The sequence below is a fragment of the Phyllobates terribilis genome, unplaced genomic scaffold (genome assembly GCF_046119375.1).
Source record: "Phyllobates terribilis strain yellow unplaced genomic scaffold, ASM4611937v1 Scaffold_9__5_contigs__length_417890890, whole genome shotgun sequence".
Lineage (NCBI taxonomy): Eukaryota > Metazoa > Chordata > Amphibia > Anura > Dendrobatidae > Phyllobates > Phyllobates terribilis.
Genome location: NW_027362769.1, coordinates 87,554,175 through 87,573,511, shown reverse-complemented (window position 1 = coordinate 87,573,511; position 19,337 = coordinate 87,554,175). Strand labels below are relative to the sequence as shown.

At 43.3% G+C, this 19,337-nt stretch overlaps 1 protein-coding gene across 1 annotated transcript in view; it reads right to left on the bottom strand.

Annotated features, from left to right (window-relative positions):
- The window catches only part of TRPM8 (transient receptor potential cation channel subfamily M member 8), a 168,714-nt gene that overhangs the window by 32,998 nt on the left and 116,379 nt on the right, over positions 1 to 19,337 (bottom strand). Inside the window, exons 15-18 of the mRNA XM_073646719.1 lie at positions 8,620 to 8,749; positions 6,407 to 6,552; positions 4,115 to 4,227; positions 1,201 to 1,417 (exon numbers count right to left, since the gene is read on the bottom strand). Coding sequence (XP_073502820.1) covers positions 1,201 to 1,417; positions 4,115 to 4,227; positions 6,407 to 6,552; positions 8,620 to 8,749 — 606 coding nt within the window. The remainder of the gene's footprint in view (positions 1 to 1,200; positions 1,418 to 4,114; positions 4,228 to 6,406; positions 6,553 to 8,619; positions 8,750 to 19,337) is intronic.

Below are 19,337 nucleotides of genomic sequence, written 5' to 3'. Positions count from 1 at the left end.
TATTCAGTAGGACTATCAGCTGTGTATCCACCAGACTTCTGCACAACACAACTGATGGTCCCAACCCCATTTATAAGGCAAGAAATCCCACTTATTAAACCTGACAGGGCACACCTGTGAAGTGAAAACCATTTCCGGTGACTACCTCTTGAAGCTCATCAAGAGAATGCCAAGAGTAAGCAAAGCAGTCATCAAAGCAAAAGGTGGCTACTTTGAAGAACCTAGAATATAAGACATATTTTCAGTGGTTTCACACTTTTTTGTTAAGTATATAATTCCACATGTGTTAATTCATAGTTTTGATGCCTTCAGTGTGAATGTACAATTTTCAAAGTCATGAAAATACAGAAAAATCTTTAAATGAGGTGTGTCCAAACTTTTGGTCTGTACTGTATGTATTAAAGCTGTTTTTTTTCCTTTTTTTTTTTTTTTTTTTCAATTTATGGGATGATTATCCACCTATATATACAAGGGAGCGCCCTGTGTCTGCAAATCCCTGACAAAGGAGGCTGTGACCTCGGAAACGCGTCGGATAAGCGCTGGACTGTTTTTCCCTCAGTGGAATCCCCCAGCTGTTGTGACGTCACCCAGATACTAAGCGCTCGCATCCTTGATCATCAGCTGTCCTGCAGGTGTGACTGGCCGGCACACCTACCAGGCTGTCTGCAGTCCTTCTCACCCATGATCTTCATCCCTGTATCCACCTAGTGCAATGGCTGCATGTACCTGAAAGCTTGAATCTCTGAGAGTCTCTGCAGCCCTCTATCCCCTCTAATACGCTGTTTGAACCCATTTTCTGCAACACTCACGGCTTGCTCTACAGACTCCGGCATGTGTCTATCACCTCTAGTTGCAGTTGTGACTTCTTCAAAGAACCCCTGGAAGCTGCACGCGTATATCTTCATTTGGACTACCATTTTCTCTTAGACAGGTAGGAATCACTCTCTTGGTATTTTATGAGTGGTTTGCAGCGCATCTCTTTTCTTTTTATCAAAGCTGTAAAACAGTCGCAATCCAGCAGCAATCCATGTCTGATGAAGGTCCAATTATACTGACCGAAACGTTACAATTTTTATTTGGATTATTCCTTCATATGGGATACATTGTAACTAATAAACATTAGACATTGAACTCAAACTAAAGACACCTTTAAGGATCATTTAAAGTAAACATTTAGACCAACATAACAGAGAATCATACCTGTCTTATCTCATCACAAAACAAAATAAAAACCAGCACATAGACTGCAATCTCAAGACCAGTAGGGGATCGTTGGAAATCCATTAATAGGACATATGCAAACAACAGCAGAAATCCAATATAGAAAATGACCGTCCAGGAGAAAACAACAAAAGGTGAGGTGAAAAAATCAAAGTAATTTAGTAGAATGGATCTTTCTCTATCTGTTGATTTTTTCCTGCATTGAAAAGCAAGAACACACATCAGTATATAATATCACTACACTAGCACAAAAATCCCTCATAAATCAGTATATACAGTTGAAACCAGAAGTTTAAATACACTATATAAAAAGACACATATGCATGTTTTTCTCAATATCTGACATGAAATCAGAATAAACCTTTACCCTTTTAGGTCAATTAGGATTACTATTATTTTTAATATTTGCCAAATGCCAGAATAATGAGAGAGAGAGGGAATGTTTTAAGGCATTTTTATTACTTACTGCAAAGTCAAAAGTTTACATACACTAAGATTACTATGCCTTTAAACAATTCTGGACTGCCCATATGATGATGTCATGTGTTTGAAAGATTCTGATAGGTTTTTTGGCAACATCTGAGTTAATTAGAGACACACTTGTGGATGTATTTTAATGCACACCTGAAACACACTGCTTCTTTGTGTAGCATCATGGGAAAGTCTAAAGAAATCAGGCAATGTATCAGGAAGAGAATTGTGGACTTGCACAAGTCTGGCTCATCCTTGGGTACAATTTCAAGATACCTGAAGGTGCCTTGTTTATCTGTACAAACAATTATACACAAGTACAAACAAGATGAGACTGTCCAGCCATCATACCGCTCAGGAATGAGACGGTTCTGTGTCCCAGAGATGAACGTGCTTTGGTCCAACATGTGCATATCAACCAAAGGACAAAAGCAAAAGACCTTGTGAAGATGATTGCGGAAGCTGGTAAGATTGTGTCAATATCCACAGTGAAACGAGTACTGTATCAACATGGGCTGAAAGGCCACTCTGCCAGGAAGAAGCCATTACTCCAAAAGATCATAAAAAGCCAGATTAATGTTTGCAAATGCACACAGGAACAAAGATCTTAATTTTTGAAGACATGTCCTGTGGTCTGATGAAACTAAAATTGAACTTTTTGGGCATAATGACCATCGTTATGTTTGGAGGAAAAAGGGAGACGCTTGGAAGGCTAACAAGACTATACCAACTGTGAAACACAGGGGTGGCAGCATCATGTTGTGGGGTTGTTTTGCTGCAGGAGGGACTGGTGCACTTCACACAATAGATGGCATCATGAGAAAAGAAGATTATGTGGCAATACTGAAGCAACATCTCAAGACATCAGCCAGGAAGTTAAAGCTTGGGCAGAAATGAGTCTTCCAAATGGAAAATGACCCAAAACATACTGCCAAAATGATAACAAAGTGGCTTAAGGATAACAAAGTCAATGTTTTGAAGTGACCATCACAAAGGCCTGATCTCAATCCTATTGAAAAATTTATGGGCAAAGCTGAAAAGGCAGGTGCGAGCAAGGCGACCTACAAACCTGGATCAGTTACACCAGTTTTGTCAGGGGGAATGGGCCCAAATTCCAACCAATTATTGTGAGAAACTTGTGGAAGGATATCCCAAAACGTTTGACCCAAGTCATTCAGTTTAAGGGCAATGGTACCAAATACTAATGAAATGTATGTAAACTTTTGACTTTGCAGTAAGTAATAAAAATGCCTTAAAACATTCTCTCTCTCTCATTATTCTGGAATTTGGCAAATATTAAAAATTATGGTAATCGTAATTGACCTAAAAAGGGAAAGGTTTATTCTGATTTCATATCAGATATTGAGAAAAACATGCAGATGTGTCTTTTTATAAAGTGTATGTAAACTTCTGGTTTCAACTGTAGGTGCAGCAAGAAGCTAACCGCACTGAAAAAGCCAGAAAAGCCAATTGAAAAGATAGTTACTCCGCTCCTGCAAAAACAGCAACAAGTGTACAAAAAAGAGAGAAAGAAATATAACAGTAAAAAGACTAGATCTATAGCAGAAAATAGGACTAATGATAACATTCCAAGATGTCAGATCAGAAATAAATGACCACGAATATAGATACAGTATATATAGAAAGAGCCAGCAACCAAAGATGTCTGAAAAGTACAAAATATACCCAAAGAGACTACAGAAACTGGTTTTTGGTGTATTTTGTCCCATTGAGACACAGTGGTTGGTTGCTGGCCTTTTCTGTATAGATCTATCTTTGTAGTCATCTTGTGTTTATTACTTATATGACATTTTTGAATTTTATAATTCTCATTGTTTTTACGGATAGATTTAGGCATTTTGTTGCTATATTTCTATGTCCCGGTTTGCCTGTGTTGTATACTTGTTGCAGTTTTTCTAAGAATTTTGCAAATCCAATAGACAAAGGCCAAAAAATTCCATTTTAAACAATCCAAAATAAAACATAAATTTTAATTGTTAAATAAGTAACTAGTGCAAATCATTTATTAAGGTGCACATTAAAATGACACGGTTTCTTATTGGTCATATCTATATTATTTAAATGTATCCCAAGTGGTAAAATTGAGTCATTCAATTGTAATATACATGTGGATAGATCTACCTATTCGTAGCTACATAGGTGCACAATATCCTCAAATTGTATAACTAGAGTAAAGCAAAAGGACTGCTATCCATTATCTAACCATCAGGGATAATATCCTATTTTGTACTGTCTCACGACCAAAGGAACAAGGCGCTATTAAAATAAAGAAAGCGCCTCCCCAAAATGTTTCACCCTTAAGAGCTTCATCAGGGTAGTGAGGCAAATGCATGCACGTGTAAGAACACACACCAGTAACCAATCTGTGGGACTTTGTACAATACGCAACACTTTTGCATACCTAAATGATATGAAGCCACAGCAGATAAGTGGAATGAAGAAAAGAGACATGAGGATCTTCCAGTTCTTGGTATCTCTAGAAATTTCTCCATACCATTGCTTGGAGAGAAAGTTCTAAGTCAGGGTGAAAAAAGAGGAAAGGAGACAGTGGTCAGGTTGTAATCAGATGTATTATTTAGGGTATGCTTCTTTAGAAAAGCTGGTTAATGGAAATGCAGAAGGCTTGTGGGCTAGATCACTAGAACTAGATGTAGCTCCCAATCAGTATAATATAATATAGTTTCAGAAAAATGTAAGGTCTAAGGCCAATGATGAAGTAGTAATTTAAACAAAGAAGACCTTTTACCAAGTAAAAAGAGGCCAATTTTTCCTCTAATTTTATTATCGCTGCTCTGCTGAGTAGTCCTTTTTAAATTGTTAAATCCACCATACTGTTCCAAAAATATGGGCCTTTTTATTTAATGACATGTTTATGGTCTTTGCCAAGAGGGCATGGCTCACTGGTTTCTCTGGGGCGTGTCTTTAGGCTACTCTGCATTATTACCCTGTAAGCACCACACCCTTGGTAAAGACCATAAAAGTTAGCACTAAATCACTAAATAAAAAGGCAACTATCTCTGAAACCGTATGTCATATTATAACAATATAAAAAAAATAATATTCTGAAGAGCAGCAGGTATAAAATAAGAGCAAAAACTGATACATTTTTGAAATTTTACTATCTCAGTAATGGGAAATATGTATTCAATGAAAACAGATTGTACAGATCTTACCCATGCATTGAGCATGAATGATCAGTCCAGAAGGACAAATAAGCAGATTTTTCTTTATAAGATATAATTACAATGTTTCTTATCTTTTGTATTATGGATTTCTGAAATAACTTAATAAAACAATGGCTACTTTTTATTAGAGATGAGCAAACCCGATCTTCAAAGTTCAGCATTAGTACTGAACAATTAGTGTTCGGTGCTAAACGCCGAACACATACTTTCCTTGGAAGTCCATTGCAATGTCCAGAATTCCGGTGGAAGAGAAAGAGAGAGAGAAGAGAGTGAGAGAGAATTTTTTTTCTTACCCAGACCCAAAGTTCGGGACTCTATTGTTTTCAATGGGGTTCCGGTTCCTGTTCCTTCTGGAACCCGAACCAAACTTTGGAATAAAGATCGGTTCGGGTTCCAGAATCCGAACTTCCACAGGTCCGCTCATCCCTACTCTTTATATGAAGTAAAAATTGTTCTCCTGAAAAAAAGGAAAACTAGCTATCTCATATTATTTCATTTTGCACACCTTAGCTATCGTGCCAAATATTTGAGACTATTTTACAACGTGCCACTTTGGAAAGGCAGCTACACTTGAGGTTAATGTCTGACCATTTAGAAAATCTTTCAACATAATCATAGATAAATACAACTTATAAACTCATTTATAGAAAGCCTGTTTCTGGGTATTTGCCCCTCATCAGTGTAGATTAGAGTTTATCTGGCTTAGTGAAACACCATTGAGGCAAAGGCTCACTAGAGGGTTGACAATGACTTATAGGATGACTTATAAGATATGTGGTAGATCCGCTTGGTTGCACATGGAGGCAGACATGGAACACTGTCTCTTTACATTTTCAGTTGGTTTATTAAATGTCATAAACCAATGTAGAGTTCATAAAAATAAACACAGCCCATCTGGCATAACGGCAAAACATAATAAGAAAATGTCCAGCAAAAGTCCTTGCACCGGCTGGGGTCCGGCCACTCAGGATTTAGCAAAAACCACACGGTTCAGATTAGCACAAACAAACAGGAGATTCTCTCTCTGGAGCTGCCGTCCAGATACTGAACCACACCTGAGTGAAAAGGCTGGCTATTTAAAGCCCAGACCACACCCTAGGGTGGAGATATGGTGAATGACCTCCCACCCGCACTCTAGTCATTCACCTATAAAACATGCCCTTTTAAATGGCTGATTAACCCTCTCTGCACCTAATATGCAGGAGAAGACTTCCATATTTCACATCACTGAAGCTAACAGCCTCAGTGAAACATATCTCCCCTCCATTATTCCGCCAGTGACTTTGTCACAGATATCTACAATTTCTAAGTGGTTTTAGTCTCTTTTGTTCTGCAAGAGATCTAATTGGCATACTTTTCTCCCATGGTGTATTATCTGTAAGGCTCCACGCTCAGCTGGTCTTGGAATCAGTACTTCCCCCATCATTATGTGCACAAGAACGCAAGGCAGAATATACCTTGATATAGTAAGTCTAAGTGGTTCACTTTAAGATTACGATGTCTCTTACCTGTACCCCTGGCTGTGCTATAAATTGCTGATCTTTTGCTTCTACTGCCATCTCAAGACAGTTACTTTTACCCCAAGCTTCACAGGAATAGACCAGCAGCATCTCTGCCAAATCTTCATCGTTACTGTAACACTCCGTGAACAGTTCTAAGCCAGTAACAGAATTACAGTCAGATATAATACATAGATAAGGCCTTTAAAATATAAGTCTTACTATATTCTGACATTTAGTGCCATCACATGCTTCAGTGAAGAAAATGCCAAATTACTTGTACTCCGCTTTCTTGTGTGCTTCCAATCTAACCTTTCAGAATAATGTGCTTTGCATGACCTGCCAACAAGGCCTGAATCCAGTTTAATGGAAGATCCTAAGCAAAACATCCAATTTGTTTTAAAGGGGTTGTCTACTACTGTTATTCTTACCTCCTAGACTGGCCCCGCTCCCGCCATGTCAGCGGGTGTTTGCTCAGACAGATTACTGAAACTCTGCAATGGTCACTTGACATAACATCATGCGACTGCTGGAAGACATAGTACTGTCATGGCAGAAGTGTCGCTGACCCGGGAGATAAGTATATGTTTTTTCTATTTTACAGTGGACACTTTAGCATATACGCAGAAGCTGTCAAGTAGTAGACAACACCTTTTATATGTAGGCTGTTTTTTTCTTTTGCAGATAAAACAGCTTCCACTCTTCCATTAAACCTTTCTATAACATTTTGGATTATGTCTTTGAGGATTTTTGCCAATTCATCCATAAAACTATTTGTGAGGCCAGACACCGATGTTGAACAAGAGGGCCGGGCTCACAATTTCTATTCTAGTTCATCCCTATAGGGCTGGATAGGGTTGAGGTCAGCGCTGTGTGCAGTCAGTCATGTTCTTCCACACCAAACTCCCCCAACCATGTCTTTATGGACCTTGCTTTGAGCACTGGGGCACAGTCATGTGGAACAGATAAGGTCCTGCCCCAAACTGTTCCAACAAACCTAGAAGCATTCAATTGTCTAAGATGTCTTGTATGCTGAAGCCTTAAGATTTTCCTTCACTGGAACACAATGGCCAAGACCAAATCCGTAAAAACAACCCCATAATAATATCCCTCCCCCACCAAACTTTACAGTTGGGCAGGTGATGTTCTCCAAACCCAGACCCGACTCCTCTATCAGTTGCCAGATAGAGAAGCGTGATTTGTTACTCTACAGAATAGATTTCCACTACTCTGCAGTCCAGTGGTGGCGGCTTTATAACACTCCATTCGACTCTTGGCATTGTGCTTGGTGATGTAAGGCTGCATGCAGCTTCTTAGCCATGGAAACCCATGCAATTAAACTCCTAGAGTACATTTTTAGTTCCAATATTAATGCCCAGGAGGTTTGGACTCTGCAACTATTGACCTAGCAGAACATTGGTGACTTTTATGCATCATGTCTTTTAGCACTTGGCAACCCCAGTCTGTAACTTTATGTGGTCTACTACTTCATTGCTGAGTTGCTTTGGTTCCTAATCACTCCCCCCTTTCAATACCAGCCACAGGTGATGTTTAGAAGGAAAGAAATTTCACGAATGGACTTTTTATACCATTGACATCCTATTACATTCTGTCACCAACGTTAGTAAAGACAGATTGTATGGCTCAGAGGTGGATTTTCTACACCTGTGGCTATGGGACTGAATATAAAACTTGAACTCGTTGATAGGGAGTTGCATCTCCATACAAGTGTCCATATTGTCTATTTATTGCATTGCTGCATGTTGCTAACTGTAGATGTTAAAATTTTATATTTATCTGATCACAATATACGCTCATAATTTATAATTATATTTGAACTTTAAAATGATCTTGTGTAGCAACATAACTGAAAAGTGAGTTTGCACTAAAAGTGCTGTTTTTATACCTAAGGGATTATGTCTAAGACTTTGCTTCAACCCATAAAGAAAAAGTGTCATACAATATTAATGCTACACTGTTCATTTCATTAGATCTACTGTACATCAATACTCAGTCTAGCCAAGGAACAATTGTATGAAGTCTACATAGACCAGGATAAAAGTGGTCCCTTGGGTACAGGTATGTTACCACTGATTAAGTGCATTCTTCCAATGAGATCATATATACAAGACATTACTTTTAATTAACCAATGAATTGCTCATAGTCAATGCAATGCTATAGTTCATTATTATTTATGTATAACATTTCAACCAAACTTTACCCACGGCTTTGGTTTCATACTCATTTGCAATCTCCTCTGATTCTCCAGCAGCATTGATATCATTTTTTACTTTGGCCAAACTTTTTAGCAGTTTGCTTGCTCCCAGCGCAGCCAGAGTGCATCCCCTTGTCTGAAATTAAACATTAATAAATATATTCTAGTACTATTTGTAACAAAAGCTTTCAGCACTGAACAGGGTTATAATAAATATAAGAAAATCATTAATAGCCTTTTTTCTATATTAAATTATTATATTTTATGGAGCTATAATGGTATAAAGATATCCAGTATATAATTCATCCTGCTCTATAAAGCTGGTGTTTTCTGTTTAGCTCAGCATAGTTTTTACTTAAAGAGGACCTGTCACTGCATTTTTTTTATTTATTTAAGTACATCCTCCAACTGGTGCTGTTCCAATGATTCTGGAACAGGTTTTCATTTTTTTTCTGAGCCCCTCTATTCCAAAGTTATGCCCCTTGGTAATAATGAGTGTCCAATATGCAAATTTTACCCTTCAAATAACTGGTCGTATACCCCAGTACTTCTCTGTGGATGTTCGATTTTTCTCCTCTATGATGTTGGCCAATCAAAAGACAGCAGCATCATAGAGGGGAAGAAGCAAACACTCGCATAGAAGGTCACAGCTGCAGCCTGGCTTAGCGTGTTCTCCTGAGACAAGATTTGTCTCATGTGAACACACTGACCACTGGAGCAGAAGGGAGCAACACTAGAGAGCTGGAGTGCTGGAGCTCAGAAGAAAAACAACACAGTACATCATCTGTAAAACAGTAAAATCAAGCAGGTTCCCACTCCGCAGTCGCCATGTTCCTTCCTGCTTTTGGATACTGGATCAGAGTATGTCACAGGCAATGCGCTGTGTTGCTTTTCACCTGTGCTCTGGCACTCCAGATCTCTGATAGTGCTGCTCTCCAGTATTTGTGCTCTCCTGTGCTTTATCACTCCAGTTCTCTAGTAGTACTGCTCTCCTGTGCTCTGGCACTCCAGCTCTCTGATAGTGCTGCTCTCCAGTATTTGTGCTCTCCTGTGCTTTATCACTCCAGTTCTCTAGTAGTACTGCTCTCCTGTGCTCTGGCACTCCAGTTCTCTGATAGTGCTGCTCTCCAGTATTTGTGCTCTCCTGTGCTTTATCACTCCAGTTCTCTAGTAGTACTGCTCTCCTGTGCTCTGGCACTCCAGCTCTCTGATAGTGCTGCTCTCCAGTATTTGTGCTCTCCTGTGCTTTATCACTCCAGTTCTCTAGTACTGCTGCTCTCCTGTGCTCTGGCACTCCAGCTCTCTGATAGTGCTGCTCTCCAGTATTTGTGCTCTCCTGTGCTTTATCACTCCAGTTCTCTAGTAGTACTGCTCTCCTGTGCTCTGGCACTCCAGCTCTCTGATAGTGCTGCTCTCCAGTATTTGTGCTCTCCTGTGCTTTATCACTCCAGTTCTCTAGTAGTACTGCTCTCCTGTGCTCTGCCACTCCAGCTCTCTGATAGTGCTGCTCTCCAGTATTTGTGCTCTCCTGTGCTTTATCATTCCAGTTCTCCAGTAGTACTGCTCTCCTGTGCTCTGGCACTCCGACTCTCCAGCACTGCTGATACCCTGTGCTCCAGCGCTTCAATAGCAGGAAGAGACCAGGTGACTCCGGAGTGCTCAGCGTATTCACATGAGACAAATCTCATCTCAGCTAGGCTTCTGCTGTGACCTTCTCTGTGGACAGTTGCTTTTTCCCCTTTATGACAAAGCCATGTTTCAATTTGCCAACGTCATAGATGAGAAAAAGCAAAGTTCTGTGATATACGCCCAGTTGGTTGAAGGAAAAATTTGTATATTAGGTGCTCTTTATTACTGAATGGTATCAATTTCGAACAGATGAGCATATAAAAAAACTGTTTGGAAATCAATGGAGCAGAGTCATCGGGTCAAAAAGTGACCAGCTTTTTCTCTTGTTTTATTCTCGCTGCTCTTCTTAGAAGTTCTTTGTTTTAGTTTTTAAACTGCACAAAACATATGTGCTTTTAATTTAGTACTAATTTTTATGGTCTTTATAAGGGGGTGTGGATCCCACGATTCTCCGAGGCGTGTCTTTAGGTTGCTCTGTTTAACTGCCCTGTGAGCAACACCTCCTTGGTAAAGGCCATAAAAAGTATCACAAAATAAAATGGCCCATATATCTGGAACCATATGGCCGGTTTAAGAGAGAAAAAAACTTAAGCAGGAGGAATATAATAAGTGTAAAAATGTGTGACCTAGTGACAGATCTTTTTAAATGTATGTAAAAGTATTTTGCAATAAGGTTTTATTACAATTTTCGCTTCTGCAGCATCTATGTATTAAAGCAGATTGCCATTCACAGAAAGATTGTCTGACTGCTCGGGTCAGTAGCCCTTCTTTCTGCTCTCCTGAACATTCTTCTAAGATGATTCATGATTAGTGTTGAGCGAGCATGCTCGACACTGCTCGTTACTTGCCCGAGCATCACGCTACTCGAGATGTTCGGCGAGCACCGAGCATTTCCGGGTTACTCGGGTGGGAGCTCGGGTCTCCGCCCTGCATGTTTGGCGCTCTTTACAGAGCCAATGAACATGCAGGGATTGCCAGCCAGTCACTGTAATGCCGCAGCCATGTTGTTTGTGGGCATTACATTGATTGGCTGCACAGCGTCACCTCGAGTATTTAAAACCGGGCGCTGCCATCTTGGACACAGTCGCTCCGGATCAGCCAGTGCTGCTGAGTTAGGGAGAGATATATAGTGCGAAATAGGTAGTGTAGGGTCTCTAAAGCCTGCCAAATCAAACAAACAGTCCTTCTCAGGACTAATATCCATCCCAGATATCAGGCAGTATAGGAGACGCAGTGGAAATACCAGCAAACGCTGCATTACAGTCCTGTGTGCTCCTGTTGGTCAAATTGCTAGACTTATCACCCCAGTCTCAGGGGCCAGGAAAAATTATTATTTTTTTAATCTAACCCCTGTATTTTTTTTTCCCCTCAGTCAGACTGTCCAAATACGCGTCTTATTAACCTTTTGGTATCCCCCTCCCCCCCAAAAAAAAAATAAAATTGAGTGTGTCTGTGACTGTTCAGACACCAATATATCTGTTTAAAAGAGTCTGGTGTAGGCCAGAAAAATAGAACTGTGGTTTTGCAGTTCCACGGGTCAAATCTCTGTATTATCCTGTTTTTGGCATTTTTTGCCGTAAAAAAAAACTGTAATAGTGTCTCCCTGACTGGTCAGACACCAATATATCTGTTTAAAAGATTCTGGTGTATGCCACATAACTATAACTGTGGTTTTGCAGTTCCACGGGTCAAATCTCTGTATTATCCTGCTTTTGGCATTTTTTGCCGTAAAAAAAAACTGTAATAGTGTCTCCCTGACTGGTCAGACACCAATATATCTGTTTAAAAGAGTCTGGTGTACGCCACATAACTATAACTGTGGTTTTGCAGTTACACGGGTCAAATCTCTGTATTATCCTGCTTTTTGCATTTTTTGCCGTAAAAAAAAACAGTAATAGTGTCTCCCTGACTGTTCAGACACAAATATATCTGTTTAACAGATTCTGGTGTAGGCCAGACAAATAGAACTGTGGTTTTCCTCTTCCACGGTTCTAATATCCTTTTCATTACCCTTTATCCATTGATAGTGCGAGTGTAAGCTATTTTACTTCATTTACAATAGACAAGGCGCGTGGCAAGGGACGTGGAACTGAACGTTCTGGTGATGGTGTGTGTAGAGGACGGGGCTGTGTCCAAGGTGAAAATGTGCCACAACCAACAGCCACATCTTCTCGCTCCCATTTCTTGACCGAATTACTAGGGAAGCACACTACAACACCAGTATTGCGAACTGATCAGTGTGAACAGGTTATTAATTGGATAGCAGATAATACTTCCAGTTACCTGGGCACCACTACCTCCGATCTGTCTTCCACACGGTCAAGCTTTAGTAGCCGTGAGACTCGACCGCATACTCCTCCTCACCCTGATGCTCCTTCCTCCCACCATGCCAAGTGTCGTCAGACAGCAACGGATCCCACACTTGGACAGTCTGAAGAGCTGTTCACTGGTCCATTTCCATATTTGTGCCCCTTGCCTGCTCCGCTTGAAGTGGTGGAAGAGGAGATCCCATGTAGCGATGCCCAAATATTTGAACAGCCACAGCCACAGGAAGTCGACGCTGGCAATTTGTCACAAGAGGTGGACGATGACGAGACACAATTGCCACGAAGTGAGGAGGAGGATCGTGGTGCGCAAGTGGAAGAGGAGGAGGTGGTGGATGATCTAGTAACTGACCCAACGTGGCAGGAGGACACGCAGACCAAGGCCAGCAGCACACAGGGGGAGGGAGGCAGAGTACCCCAACAGGCAGGAAGAAGCAGTGTGGTTGCCGCACACAGAAGGCGGGCAACAGTTCCCCGTAACACCAACACGAGGGACGTTGCCAGTACAACCGGTAGGTCTTCCAGAGTCTGGAATTTTTTTAAAGACTCTGCTGATAACCCCAAAAAGGCCATTTGTACCACCTGCCATGCCAGCATCAGCAGGGGTGACAAAACTACCAGCCTGACCACCACCAGCATGATCAGGCACATGGCAGCAAAGCACCCGACTTTGTGGGGCGAACCCCAGGGTCCACGAACAGTGTCAGTGGGTGTCACCACTGCTTCTTCCGCTGTTGTGCGTGTGATAGAACCCCCTGTTGTGCGTGCGAGGCAGTCCCCTGTCCATACTGCATGCAAAGATGCCCCCTCCTCTCAGTCTTCACTTGTTATGGCAGTTTCTCAAGAAACAGCATCAACGTCAACGTCCGACCGCAGCATTCAATTGTCCATATTCCAGAGCTTTGAACGAAAGCGCAAATTTGCAGCCAACGCCCCACAGGCCACAGTCCTATATTAGCACATTTCACGACTGCTTGCGTTGGAAATGCAGCCTTTTAGGCTGGTGGAGACGGAATCCTTCCGCAACCTTATGGCGGTGGCCGTCCCTCGGTACTCGGTCCCCAGCCGACACTATTTTTCCCGGTGTACCATCCCCACACTACACAAGCACGAGTCCCAAAACATATGCCGTGCCCTCAACAACGCAGTTACTGGGAGAGTCCACGTGACAACGGACACGTGGACAAGTGCTTGTGGCCAGGGACGGTACATCTCCCTGACGGCACACTGGGTAAACATATTGGAAGCCGGGACCCAGTCAGACCTTGGGACGGAACACATCCTCCCCACACCGAGGATTGCGGGCCCTATGTCAGTCAGAGTTGCCCCCACAGTGTACAGCTCCTGCGCATCATCCTCCTCCTCTTCCTCATGTTCAGCCTCCATCTCAGATATCACCACATCAGTGACAAGCTGGAAGCACTGCAGTACTGCCTCCGCCAAGCGGCAACAGGCTGTGCTGAAACTCATAAGCTTAGGTGATAAACCTCACACTGCTTGTGAGTTGTGGACAGCTGTGAAAGAGCAGGCAGATCTGTGGCTGAGACCGCTGAACCTACATCCAGGTATGGTCGGGTGTGACAATGGCTGTAACCTGGTGGCGGCTCTGAGGCGAGGCGAGATCACACACGTACCATGCCTGGCTTATGTGCTTAACCACATGGTTCAGCGGTTTCTTAAAGCATACCCAGAGTTGCCAGATCTGCTCGTCAAAGTACGCCGCCTGTCAGCTCATTTTCGCAAGTCGGCTACAGCTTCCGCCCCCCTTGCTGTGTTGCAGCACGGTTTGCAGCTTCCGGCACACCGACAGGTGTGTGATGTCCCCACACGTTATAACTGTACCCTCCACATGTTTCAAAGGATTTGTGAGCAGAAGAGAGCAGTTGTGGAGTACTAGCTGCAACAAGGCCGTCGATATTCAGGTCAGACTCCACACATAAGACCTCAGGAGTGGACCTGGATGACTGACATTTGTACCATCCTGACAAACTTTGAGGAGTCCACCAAGATGGTGAGAGGCGATGACGCCATCATTAGCGTCAGCATCCCACTTGTCTGTCTTTTGCAATGCTCTCTGCAGAGAATTAAAGAGGAGGCATTGCAGCCAGAGTATAATGAGATGGATCAAGAAGCCGTAGCGGGCGATTACACACAGCCCAGCCTCATCTCATCCCAATGTGCATTGGGGGACAATGAGGGAGAGGAGGAGGAGGAGGAGGAGGAAGAACAGGAGCTGGTATCATGCGCTGTAGACGGTAGTACCTGTACAACTGTCATACCATCGGTTCAGCGTGGGTGGCCTGAGGACAGGGGGGAGGAGGAGGAGGAGAGCATGGTCAGTCGTCATCTTGGTGAGGACACAGAAGTCTTGCCCGTTACTAGTATGGCACGCATGGCTGACTTTATGTTACGCTGCCTTAACCGTGACCCTCGCGTTGTCAAAATGTTGGGTGACAGTCATTACTGGTTGGTGACACTTTTAGACCCCCGCTACAAGGAGAACTTTCACTCTCTTATTCCTGAGGTGGAGAGGTCTACAAAAATGGGGCAGTACCAGAAAGCCCTTGCTGCAGAACTGTTAAAAAAATTCCCATCTGAACACGCGGCAGAGGTCACAGTTCGGTGCCCAACCAAGGAGTACAGGCGAGAGAGACGCAACTCCAATCCAGCAGAGGCAGGGGAACACTGTCAACATTCTGGGACAGTTTTCTGAGACCCACCTAGCTTACAGGCCCTGAGGCGCGGGGTACTCTCACAAGGAGTGGAAAGTTTCTAAAGATGGAGAGGGAGTACCTTGCCGACCTTACCAGGGTCCTCCGTGATTCCTCTGTGCCTTTTAATTATTGGGTATCCAAGCTGGACACTTGGAATGAACTCGCTCTGTACGCCTTGGAGGTCCTGGCCTGCCCTGCCGCTAGCGTGTTATCGGAGCGTGTTTTTAGTGCCGCTGGGGGAATTATAACAGATAAGCGCACTCGCCTGTAAACTGACAATGCTGACAAGCTGACCCTTATCAAAATGGACAAGGGCTGGATTGAGCAAGACTTCTCATCACCACCAAATGACAGCAGAGTAACATAAAGTCAAATCCACTGTTTTATTTCGGGAGGTGTATTCCCATGCACCGCTTCACACCTACATATGGGTATACGCTTCCTCATTTCGGCTGTATTTTGCTCTTCTCCTTATCCTCAGCCTCCACCACCACTATACCAACAGGGTGACCTTGGTCCGTGTTGCCAGCATTGCAAGTTCCTCCGTCCTAATTTTTGGCAGCTTTTGCTTGGACGGCATAGGCAAAGACTATGGGAGACCCACTCCCCAATAATGGGAATAATGTTTTTAAGATGCTGTACTGCATGGCTCTTCCAAGGGGTATTTAAACCGTCTTGTTAAGCTACTGCGACCTCCACCACTTTTCCCAGGGGCATTGATATTGTCTTTTTATTCCACTGCGACCTCCATCATTCTGTTAGAACCCTCCTGTTAATTTTTTCTATCTTGTGTTTTGCGGTCACGTGACCATCTGCCTATATATTCCAGCTTCGCCCTTCTGGCCTTGCTGGACTTCAATGTTGTTTGACTGTCTCTCTAGCCAGGTGCTTCGGTGCCTATCTCTGTCTAGTTCGCTTGGTCCTCTGGGACCTCTAGTACTTTTTGTCAGTTTGTCTTTTGTGCTCTGCAACAACTCCGGTTTAGGAGGTGTCCCATTTTTGTCCCAGTCCTTAGTTCATTTAGGGACCCCTACCTTAATTCTATAGGTCTTCGTTCAGACTAGCCGAGGACTAAGGCGGGTCTGTTCACAAGGAACAGGCAGCCCGCTACATCGTAGGGATTCAGCTTAGTCTTACGGTAGGGACAGCTTTCCCCTATCTTTCCTTAGTTTATGTTGCAGACCATAGCACATTCTTCCAAGGGGCATTAAAACCATCTTGTTAAGCTACTGCAACCTCCACGTCTCTTCCAAGGGAAATTAAAACCGTCTTGTTAAGCTATTGCAACCTCCCCGTCTCTTCCAAGGGGCATTAAAATCGTCTTGTTAAGCTACTGCGACCTTCACGTCTCTTCCAAGGGGCAATAAAACAGTCTTGTTAAGCTACTGCAACCTCCACGTCTCTTCCAAGGGGCATTAAAACCGTCTTGTTAAGCTACTGCGACCTCCACCACTTTCCCCAGGGGCATTAAAACAGTCTTTTTAAGCTACTGCGACCTCCACCATTCTTCCAAGGGGCATTAAAAGCGTCTTGTTAAGCTACTGCAACCTCCACGCCTCTTCCAAGGGGCATTAAAACCGTCTTGTTAAGCTACTGCAACCTCCACGTCTCTTCCAAGGGGTATTAAAACCATCTTTTTAAGCTACTGCGACCTCCACCACTTTTCCCAGGGGCATTGATATTGTCTTTTTATTCCACTGCGACCTCCACCATTCTTCCAAGGGGCATTAAAACCGTCTTGTTAAGCTACTGCGACCTCCACCACTTTTCCCAGGGGCATGGATATTGCTTTTTATTCCACTGCGACCTCCACCATTCTTCCAAGGGGCATTAAAACCGTCTTGTTAAGCTACTGTGACCTCCACCACTTTTCCCAGGGGCATTGATATTGTCTTTTTATTCCACTGCGACCTCCACGTCTCTTCCAAGGTGCATTAAAACCGTCTTGTTAAGCTACTGCAAACTCCACGTCTCTTCCAGGGGGCATTAAAGCTGTCTTGTTAAGCTACTGCAACCTCCATGTCTCTTCCAAGAGGCATTAAAACCGTATTGTTAAGCTACTGCAACCTCCACGTCTCTTCCAAGGGGCATTAAAACCGTCTTGTTAAGCTACTGCGACCTCCACCACTTTTCCCAAGGGCATTGATATTGTCTTTTTATTCCACTGTGACCTTCACGTCTCTTCCAAGCGGCATTAAAACCATCTTGTTAAGCTACTGCAACCTCCATGTCTCTTCCAAGGGGCATTAAAACCGTTTTGTTAAGCTACTGCGACCTCCACCATTCTTCCAAGGGGCATTAAAACCGTCTTGTTAAGCTACTGCAACCTCTACGTCTCTTCCAAGGGGCATTAAAACCATCTTGTTAAGCTACTGCAAGCTCCACGTCTCTTCCAAGGGGCATTAAAACCGTCTTGTTAAGCTACTGAAACCTCCATGTCTCTTCCAAGGGGCATTAAAACCGTCTTGTTAAGCTACTGCGACCTCCACGTCTCTTCCAGGGGGCATTAAAACCGTCTTATTAAGCTACTGCGACCTCCACCACTTTTCCCAGGGACATTGATATTGTCTTTTTATTCCACTGCGACCTCCACCATTCTTCCAAGGGGCATTAAAACCGTCTTGTTAAGCTACTGCGACCTCCACCACGTTTCCCAGGGGCATTGATAGTCTTTTTATTCCACTGCGACCTCCACATCTCTTCCAAGGGGCATTAAAACCGTCTTGTTAAGCTACTGCAACCTCCATGTCTCTTCCAAGGGGCATTAAAACCGTCTTGTTAAGCTACTGCAACCTCCACATCTCTTCCAAGGGGCATTAAAACAGTCTTGTTAAGCTACTGCAACCTCCATGTCTCTTCCAAGGGGCATTAAAACCGTCTTGTTAAGCTACTGCAACCTCCTCGTCTCTTCCAAGGGGGATTAAAACCGTCTTGTTAAGCTACTGCAACCTCCACGTCTCTTCCAAGGGGCATTAAAAGAGTCTTGTTAAGCTACTGCAACCTCCACGTCTCTTCCAAGGGGCATTAAAAGAGTCTTGTTAAGCTACTGCAACCTCCACGTCTCTTCCAAGGGGCATTAAAACCGTCTTGTTAAGCTACTGCGACCTCCACCACTTTTCCCAAGGGCATTGATATTGTCTTTTTATTCCACTGCGACCTCCACCATTCTTCCAAGGGGCATTAAAACCGTCTTGTTAAGCTACTGCAACCTCCACGTCTCTTCCAAGGGGCATTAAAACCGTCTTGTTAAGCTACTGCGACCTCCACCACTTTTCCCAAGGGCATTGAAATTGTCTTTTTATTCCACTGCGACCTCCACTTCTCTTCCAAGGGGCATTAAAACCGTCTTGTTAAGCTACTGCAACCTCCATGTCTCTTCCAAGGGGCATTAAAACCGTCTTGTTAAGCTACTGCAACCTCCATGTCTCTTCCAAGGGGCATTAAAACCGTCTTGTTAAGCTACTGCGACCTCCACCACTTTCCCCAGGGGCATTAAAACAGTCTTTTTAAGCTACTGCGACCTCCACCATTCTTCCAAGGGGCATTAAAAGCGTCTTGTTAAGCTACTGCAACCTCCACGCCTCTTCCAAGGGGCATTAAAACCGTCTTGTTAAGCTACTGCAACCTCCACGTCTCTTCCAAGGGGTATTAAAACCATCTTTTTAAGCTACTGCAACCTCCACCACTTTTCCCAGGGGCATTGATATTGTCTTTTTATTCCACTGCGACCTCCACCATTCTTCCAAGGGGCATTAAAACCGTCTTGTTAAGCTACTGCGACCTCCACCACTTTTCCCAGGGGCATGGATATTGCTTTTTATTCCACTGCGACCTCCACCATTCTTCCAAGGGGCATTAAAACCGTCTTGTTAAGCTACTGTGACCTCCACCACTTTTCCCAGGGGCATTGATATTGTCTTTTTATTCCACTGCGACCTCCACGTCTCTTCCAAGGTGCATTAAAACCGTCTTGTTAAGCTACTGCAAACTCCACGTCTCTTCCAGGGGGCATTAAAGCTGTCTTGTTAAGCTACTGCAACCTCCATGTCTCTTCCAA